The following is an 8,818-nucleotide window of genomic DNA, read 5'->3' on the forward strand; positions in this document are numbered from 1 at the left end:
TGGGGAATAGTGGTTCGATGACTAACCGAGTTAGAGACTGGGAGATGAGCGGGAGGATAGCTACCGGTTCCGGTTGCTTCATGTCTTCATGTGACCCATCCTAAGTGGTCGTATTGCCACGCCTGACATGGAGTGAAGGGCACACTGCCGTGGGGTTTGAGGCTTGTGATCTACTAAGGAAGGGACTGGGGGATGTGATGATTGATCTCAGGTTATTTTTTGGCTATGTATCGGTTTGTTGCTGTGGGGCTACCGTTGTCACTTCGACTGACAAGACTGTTGCTTATGGTTACTGATCGTGCTAGCTTCATGTGACTCTGTCGGGATTTCTCATGGGGTAGATTTTTTCCTCTGTCATGGCTTTTGCTGAGTGGCTAGGATGTCACGGCTGTGAGGAGTGGGATGCTTACTGAATTCCATGTGTTGATCTACGGTAGAGACTGGGGGCGAATGGGGTTGGTTATCATTTTTGATTTGTCTTAAGGGTTGTTGCTTTGTGAGTATGCTTGTTGTGGTTTTTAAGTTTTTGGTGTTTGTTTGTATCTTTGCCCATATATCCATCCCAAGTTTCCGTCTATTATCTCTGATGGTAGGGGTTACTTGGGGACAAAAGGATATATGGGCAAAGTTGGGTTACTTTGTTTTTTCTGTTGTTCTTGTGTTTCTCCCCCATTCTTAGGGGGTGCTGTGGTAGGATATGTTGGTATTGTATTCGTTTATTTATTTGTTGTTGGGTATGCCTGGGGTATGCCCCTTGTAAACTTGTAAATTTTTTGTCTTTATTTTATGACTTACTTACCCCAAAAAAAAAAATCAGCTTAGTGTTCAATTCTCAACTCCAAAAGGATGAATTCGAATTCCACTTGATTTTCTACCTTTTTCTTATTCCTTTTTCTATTCTAGCTCACAAGAAGAAAGTTTCTCTCTAACCTTCTCCGTCCTTCTCCGTCGTTCTCTCTTTTGTTGTTGGAACGAATTAGCTGTGGGCATCGATTGTTTCATTAGCTTAATTGGCCTCAAACTGATTTTGCTTGAAATCTAAGAAAGAGGATTTACCGTGTAATTGTAGCTTAATGGTATTAGTTTAACTTAATCACCCCATTTTAGGTTTTCTTAATCAACTAAATTTTCAATTCTCAAATCCAAAAGGATGAAATTGAATTCCATTTGATTTTCACCACATTCATAATTCTTTTCTCTTTTTTAGCTCTCAAGATGAAAGTTTCTCTCTAACGTTATCCGTCCGTCGCCGTGCTTGTCTCTTTTATTCTGCGAACTAATTAGATTATGTCACTAATTGTTTCATTAGCTTAATTGGCCAAGTTTGAATTAAGCTAATATTATTTAGGGCCTAAGAAACATAATTTAGTGAGTAATTGTAGCTTAACGATATTAACTTAAGCACCTCATTTTAGGTTTTATAAATCAACTAAGTGTTCAATTCTCAAATCGAAAGGATGAATTTGAATTACCATTGATGTTCTTCCTATTTCTCATTCTTTTTTCTCTTCTTGCTCTCAGAAAGAAAGTTTCTCTCTTTCTTCGTCCTTCTCCAACCTTCTCTCTCTGGTTCTAGGAACTAATTAGTTTAGGCCATTGGTTGTTTCATTAGCTTAATTGCCAAAGTTTAACTCAAACTAATCTTGCTTAGGTCCTAAGAAATAGAATTTTCTAAGTAATTGTTGTTTAACGATATTAGGCCAATTCTTAAATCCAAAACGATGAATTAGAATTCCCTATGATCTTCTTCCTATTTCTTATTCTTTTCTCTAACTTTCTATTCTAGCTCTCGAAACGAAAGTTCCTCTCTAAACGTCTCCGTCCCTACGCATCCAACTCTCTTTTGTTCTAGGAACTTTAGCTTAGGCCACTAATTGTTTCATTAGCATAATTGCCCAAGTTTAACTATAACCAATACTGCTTAGCCTTTAAGAAACAAAATTTACGGAGTAGTCGTAGCGTAAGGATATTAGCTTAGGCACCTCATTTTTTTTGGGTAAGTAGGCACCTCATTTTAGGTTTTCTCAATCAACTTAGTGTTCAATTTTCAACTCGAAAAGGATGAATTCGAATTCCACTTTATTATCTACCTATTTCTTATTCCTTTTTCTATTCTAGCTCACAAGAAGAAAGTTTCTCTCTAACCTTTTTCGTCCTTCTCTATCGTTCTCTCTTTTGTTGTTAGAACGAATTAGCTGTGGCCATCGATTGTTTCGTTAGCTTAATTGGCCTCAAACTGATTTTGCTTGGCCTCTAAGAAAGAGGATTTAACGTGTAATTGTAGCTTAATGGTATTAGTTTAACTTAATCACCCCATTTTAGGTTTTCTAAATCAACTAAGTTTTCAATTCTCAAATCCAAAAGGATGAAATTGAATTCCATTTGACTTTCACCCCATTCATAATTCTTTTCTCTTTTTTAGCTCCCAAGATGAAAGTTTCTCTCTAATGTTATCCGTCCGTCGCCGCGCGTCTCTCTTTTGTTCTTCGAACTAATTAGATTATGTCACTAATTGTTTCATTAGCTTAATTGGCCAAGTTTGAATTAAGCTAATATTATTGAGCGCCTAAGAAACAAAATTTAGTGAGTAATTGTACCTTAACGATATTAACTTAAGCACCTCATTTTAGGTTTTCTAAATCAACTAAGTGTTCAATTCTCAAATCGTAAGGATGAATTTGAATTCCCATTGATGTTCTTCCTATTTCCCATTCTTTTTTCTCTTCTAGCTCTCAAAAACAAAGTTTCTCTCTAACTTTTCCGTCCTTCTCCTTCTCTCTCTGGTTCTGGGAACTAATGAGCTTAGGCCTTTGATTGTTTCATTTGCTTAATTGGACAAGTTTAACTCAAACTAATCTTTCTTAGGTTCTAAGAAATAGAATTTTCTGAGTAATTGTTGTTTAACGATATTAGGCCAATTCTTAAGTAAAAAAGGATGAATTAGAATTCCCTACAATTTTCTTCCTATTTCATATTCTTTTCTCTAACATTCTATTCTAGCTCTCGAGACGAAAGTTTCTCTCTAAACGTCTCCGTCCCTCCCCATCCATCTCTCTTTCTTTCTAGGAACTTTAGCTTAGGCCACTAATTGTTTCATTAGCATAATTGCCCAAGTTTAACTATAACCAATACTGCTTAGCCTCTATGAAACAAAATTTACTGATTAATTGTAGCGTAAGGATATTAGCTTAGGCACCTCATTTTAGGTTTTCTAAATCAGCTTAGTGTTCAATTCTCAACGCCAACAGAATGAATTCGAATTCCACTTGATTTTCTTCCTATTTCTTATTCCTTTTTCTTTTCTAGCTCACAAGAAGAAAGTTTCCCTCTAACCTTCGCCGTCGTTCTCCATCGTTCTCTCTTTTGTTGTCGGAACGAATTAGTTGTGGCCATCGATTGTTTCGTTAGCTTAATTGGCCTCAAACTGATTTTGCTTGGCCTCTAAGAAAGAGTATTTACTGGGTAATTGTAGCTTAATGGTATCAGTTTAACTTAATCACCCTATTTTAGGTATTCTAATTCAACTAAGTTTTTAATTCTCAAATCCAAAAGGATGAAATTGAATTCCATTTGATTTTCAAGCCATTCATAATTATTTTCTCTTTTTCAACTCTCAAGATGAAAGTTTCTCTCTAACGTTATCCGTCCGTCGCCGTGGTTGTCTCTTTTGTTCTGCAAACTAATTAGATTATGTCAGTAATTGTCTCATTAGCTTAATTGGCCAAGTTTGAATTAAGCTAATATTATTTAGCGCCTAAGAAATAGAATTTAGTGAGTAATTGTAGCTTAACGATATTAATTTAAGCACCTCATTTTAGGTTTCCTAAATCAACTAAGTGTTCAATTCTCAAATCGAAAGGATGAATTTGAATTCCCATTGATGTTCTTCCTCTTTCTCATTCTTTTTTCTCTTCTAGCTCTCAGAAAGAAAGTTTCTCTCTAACCTACTTCGTCCTTCTCCAACCTTCTCTCTCTGGTTCTAGGAACTAATTAGTTTAGGACCATTGATCGTTTCATTAGCTTAATTGCCAAAGTTTAACTCAAACTAATATTGCTTAGGTCCTAAGAAATAGAATTTTCTAAGTAATTGTTGTTTAACGATATTAGGCCAATTCTCAAATCCAAAAGGATGAATTAGAATTCCCTATGATCAGCTTCCTATTTCTTATTCTTTTCTCTAACTTTCAATTCTAGCTCTCAAGACGAAAGTTTCTCCCTAAATGTCTCCGTCCCTACACATCCAACTCTCTTTTGTTCTAGGAACTTTAGCTTAGGCCACTAATTGTTTCATTAGCATAATTGCCCAACTTTAACTATAACCAATACCGCTTAGCCTCTAAGAAACAAAATTTACTCAGTAGTCATAGTGTAAAGATATTAGCTTAGGCACCTCATTTTAGGTTTTCCAAATCAGCTTAGTGTTCAATTCTCCACTCCAAATGGATGAATTCGAATTCCACTTGATTTTCTACTTATTTCTTATTCCATTTTCTCTTCTAGCTCACAAGAAGAAAGTTTCTCTCTAACCTTCTCCGTCGTTCTCTCTTTTGTTGTTGGAACGAATTAGCTGTGGCCATCGATTGTTTCGTTAGCTTAATTGGCCTCAAACTGATTTTGCTAGGCCTCTAAGAAAGAGGATTTACCGTGTAGTTGTAGCTTAATGGTATTAGTTTAACTTAATCATCCTATTTTAGGTTTTCTAAATCAACTAAGTTTTAAATTCTCAAATCCAAAAGGATGAAATTCAATTCCACTTGATTTTCACCCCATTCATAATTCCTTTCTCTTTTTCAGCTCTCAAGATGAAAGTTTCTCTCTAACGTTATCCGTCCGTCGCCGTGCTTGTCTCTTTTGTTCTGCGAACTAATTAGATTATGTCACTAATTGTTTCATTAGCTTAATTGGCCACGTTTGAATTAAGCTAATATTATTTAGCGCCTAAGAAACAGAATTTAGTGAGTAATTGTAGCTTAACGATATTAACTTAAGCACCTCATTTTAGGTTTTCTAAATCAAGTAAGTGTTCAATTCTCAAATCGAAAGGATGAATTTGAATTCCCACTGATGTTCTTCCTATTTCTCATTCTTTTTTCTCTTCTAGCTCTCAAAAAGAAAGTTTCTCTCTAACCTTCTTCGTCCTTCTCCAACCTTCTCTCTCTGGTTCAAGGAACTAATTAGTTTAGGGCCATTGATTGTTTCATTAGTTTAATTGCCAAAGTTTAACTCAAACTAATCTTGCTTGGGTCCTAAGAAATAGAATTTTCTAATTAATTGTTGTTTAACGATATTAGGCCAATTCTTAAATCCAAAAGGATGAATTAGAATTACCTATGATCTGCTTCCTATTTCTTATTCTTTTCTCTAACTTTCTATTCTAGCTCTCGAGACGAAAGTTTCTCTCTAAACGTCTCCGTCCCTACGCATCCAACTCTCTTTTGTTCTAGGAACTTTAGCTTAGGCCACTAATTGTTTCATTAGCATAATTGCCCAAGTTTAACTATAACCAATACTGCTTAGCCTTTATCCACCCAAAATAGTGCTTAGCCTCTAAGAAATAAAATTTACTGAGTAATCATAGCGTAAGGATATTAGCTTAGGCACCTCATTTTAGGTTTTCTAAATCAGCTTAGTGTTCAATTCTCAACTCCAAAAGGATGAATTCGAATTCCACTTGATTTTCTACCTATTTCTTATTCCTTTTTCTCATCACTAGACTTTCTTTTCTCACAACTGTATATCATATTTGGCTTGAAAGAAACAATAGAGTTTTTAACAAAGAATATAAACCTGTAGAGGTTATCATCAAATCTATTGTACTTATGGTAAGAAATAGAATGTTATCTGTTAGCAACATTCCTACTGCAACAGGTGATGATTGGTTCCTTGATCAATGGAACCTCCCTAGATCCATTCTGAAGCCCCATCTTTACAATGGTGGGAGGACCACGGAGTGATGTGAGTGCAGTATATTGTGGGTTGAGTGGATGTGAGTCTAACATGGAGTGTTTATCTAACTAGCTGTTAAATGTGTAGGTGTGATCACTTGAAGATGAATACTATTTGTGGGTCGAGTGTGGTGAGACATATAGTCACTAGTTCCTCGAAATCTGTGGGTTGAGTGAATTTAGAATCTATATGTTTTACAAGCTAACCACTATATATATTGTATCTTTATTGCAGATTAAGGAAGCTTTATCCGAGTGTGGTGAGATTCAATACTGTGGGTCGAGTGAAGTGAGATCAAAATTGAGAGAATCTACTTCTGACTTGGTTACTTAATTCTCATGGTTTCTATCTTCTGTTACTCATTGGCAGGTCATTCTATTATGTTTAACCTGCACACGCAAATTGCAGTGGAAAATCTCGGGGCCTGTTATCTAAAGCTGTCGTGGGAACCTCCAAATCTATGGGTCGTTCTACCTTGTTTAACTCGAATACTCAATCTGTGCAATTTCGGGATTTGTCATTTAAAGCTGCAGTGGAAACTCTCGGGATTAGTCATCTAAAAGCTGTCGTGTGAAACTCCAAATCAATGGGTATGGCTGCTATATGCGCCTTCCAAAATTGATGAATGTTCAGAAGCTGTCTTTAATTTACTGTTTGTAGCTATTTAAATCATACTCAGTTTGGCCTACTCTAGTGGGATGTACTAGAGAATATAGTTGGGTTTACCATAGTTTTAGATGTTGGGTACATACAGCAGATAACTTCTCTGCACATCCTAGGCCTTTGGCTGATACCCTTTCGGTCTGTTCTGCGGATTTGCTGTCTTTGTTGACTGTTTTGAATTTTGGCAGCCTTTTTTTGTTGATGTATGGCTGTTCCAGTTTGTTTTGTCCTTTAGCTCCTTCGCTTGTGTTCGTCTTCTATTTCTCTTCGAGATAGGTTTTGAACATTGTGTGTATGGTTCCTTTTGTCTTGTTCTTCGTGGTTTTTGCCTCTTTGTATAGCTCTGTAGGTCCTGGGGCATGCCCCTTGTATCTTTGTATATTTTGCTGTTTTATTTATGTCTTATTCACCCAAAAAAAAAAAAAAAAAAAAAAAAAAAAAGAAGAAAGTTTCTCTCTAACCTTCTCCGTCCTTCTCCATCATTCTCTCTTTTTTTGTTGGAATGAATTAGCTGTGGCCATCGATTGTTTCGTTAGCTTAATTGGCCTCAAACTGATTTTGCTTGGCCTCTGAGAAAGAGGATTTACCGTGTAATTGTAGCTCAATGGTATTAGTTTAACTTAATGACCCCATTTTAGGTTTTCTAAATCAACTAATTTTTAAATTCTCAAATCGAAAATGATGAAATTGAATTCCATTTGATTTTCACCCCATTCATAATTCTTCTCTTTTTTAGCTCTCAATATGAAAGTTTCTCTCTAACGTTATCCGTCCGTCGCCGTGCTTGTCTCTTTTGTTCTGCGAACTAATTAGATTATGTCACTAATTGTTTCATTAGCTTAATTGGCCAAGTTTGAATTAAGCTAATATTATTTAGCGCCTACAAAACATAATTTAGTGAGTAATTGTAGCTTAACGATATTAACTTAAGCACCTCATTTTAGGTTTCCTAAATCAACTAAGTGTTCAATTCTCAAATCGAAAGGATGAATTTGAATTCCCATTGATGTTCTTCCTATTTCTCATTCTTTTTTCTCTTCTAGCTCTCAGAAAGAAAGTTTCTCTCTAACCTTCTTCGTCCTTCTCCAACGTTCTCTCTCTGGTTCTACGAACTAATTAGTTTAGGGCCATTGATTGTTTCATTAGCTTAATTGCCAAAGTTTAACTCAAACTAATCTTGCTTAAGTCCTAAGAAATGGAATTTTTAAGTAATTGTTGTTTAACGATATTAGGCCAATTCTTAAAACCAAAAGGGTGAATTAGAATTACCTATGATCTGCTTCCTATTTCATATTTTTTTCTCTAACTTTCTATTCTAGCTCACGAGACGAAAGTTTCTCTCTAAACGTCTCCGTCCCTACACATCCAACTCTCTTTTGTTCTAGGAACTTTAGCTTAGGCCACTAATTGTTTCATTAGCATAATTGCCCAAGTTTAACTATAACCAATACTGCTTAGCCTCTAAGAAACAAAATTTACTGAGTAAAGTGTAAGGATATTAGCTTAGGCACCTCATTTTAGGTTTTCTAAATCAGCTTAGTGTTCAATTCTCAACTCCAAGGATGAATTCGAATTCCACTTGATTTTCTACCTATTTCTTATTCCTTTTTCTCTTCTAGCTCACAAGAAGAAAGTTTCTCTCTAACCTTCTCCGTCCTTCTTCATCGTTCTCTCTTTTGTTGTTGGAACGAATTAGCTGTAGCCATCGATTGTTTCGTTAGCTTAATTGGCCTCAAACTGATCTTGCTTGGCCTCTAAGAAAGAGGATTTACCGTGTAATTGTAGCTTAATGGTATTAGTTTAACTTAATCACCCCATTTTAGGTTTTCTTAATCAACTAAGTTTTCAATTCTCAAATCCAAAATGATGAAATTGAATTCCATTTGATTTTCACCCCATTCATAATTCTTTTCTCTTTTTTAGCTCTCAAGATGAAAGTTTCTCTCTAACGTTATCCGTCCGTCGCCGTGCTTGTCTCTTTTGTTCTGCGAACTAATTAGATTATGTCACTAATTGTTTCATTAGCTTAATTGGCCAAGTTTGAATTAAGCTAATATTATTTAGGGCCTAAGAAACATAATTTTGTGAGTAATTGTAGCATAACGATATTAACTTAAGCACCTCATTTTCGGTATTCTAAATAACCTAAGTGTTCAATTCTCAAATCGAAAGGATGAATTTGAATTCCCATTGATGTTCTTCCTATTTC

At 35.6% G+C, this 8,818-nt stretch overlaps 1 protein-coding gene across 1 annotated transcript in view; it reads left to right on the forward strand.

Annotated features, from left to right (window-relative positions):
- Nucleotides 1–6,381, forward strand: part of LOC145823901 (uncharacterized) — a 47,119-nt gene extending 40,738 nt beyond the window's left edge. Inside the window, exons 7-10 of the mRNA XM_082923454.1 lie at nucleotides 5,714–5,950; nucleotides 6,034–6,076; nucleotides 6,181–6,234; nucleotides 6,316–6,381. Coding sequence (XP_082779580.1) covers nucleotides 5,714–5,950; nucleotides 6,034–6,076; nucleotides 6,181–6,234; nucleotides 6,316–6,381 — 400 coding nt within the window. The remainder of the gene's footprint in view (nucleotides 1–5,713; nucleotides 5,951–6,033; nucleotides 6,077–6,180; nucleotides 6,235–6,315) is intronic.
- Nucleotides 6,382–8,818: the final 2,437 nt, after the last annotated feature.

The sequence above is a fragment of the Camellia sinensis genome, chromosome 4, assembly GCF_055761805.1.
Source record: "Camellia sinensis isolate YWXY chromosome 4, ASM5576180v1, whole genome shotgun sequence".
NCBI classification, from domain to species: Eukaryota; Viridiplantae; Streptophyta; class Magnoliopsida; order Ericales; family Theaceae; genus Camellia; species Camellia sinensis.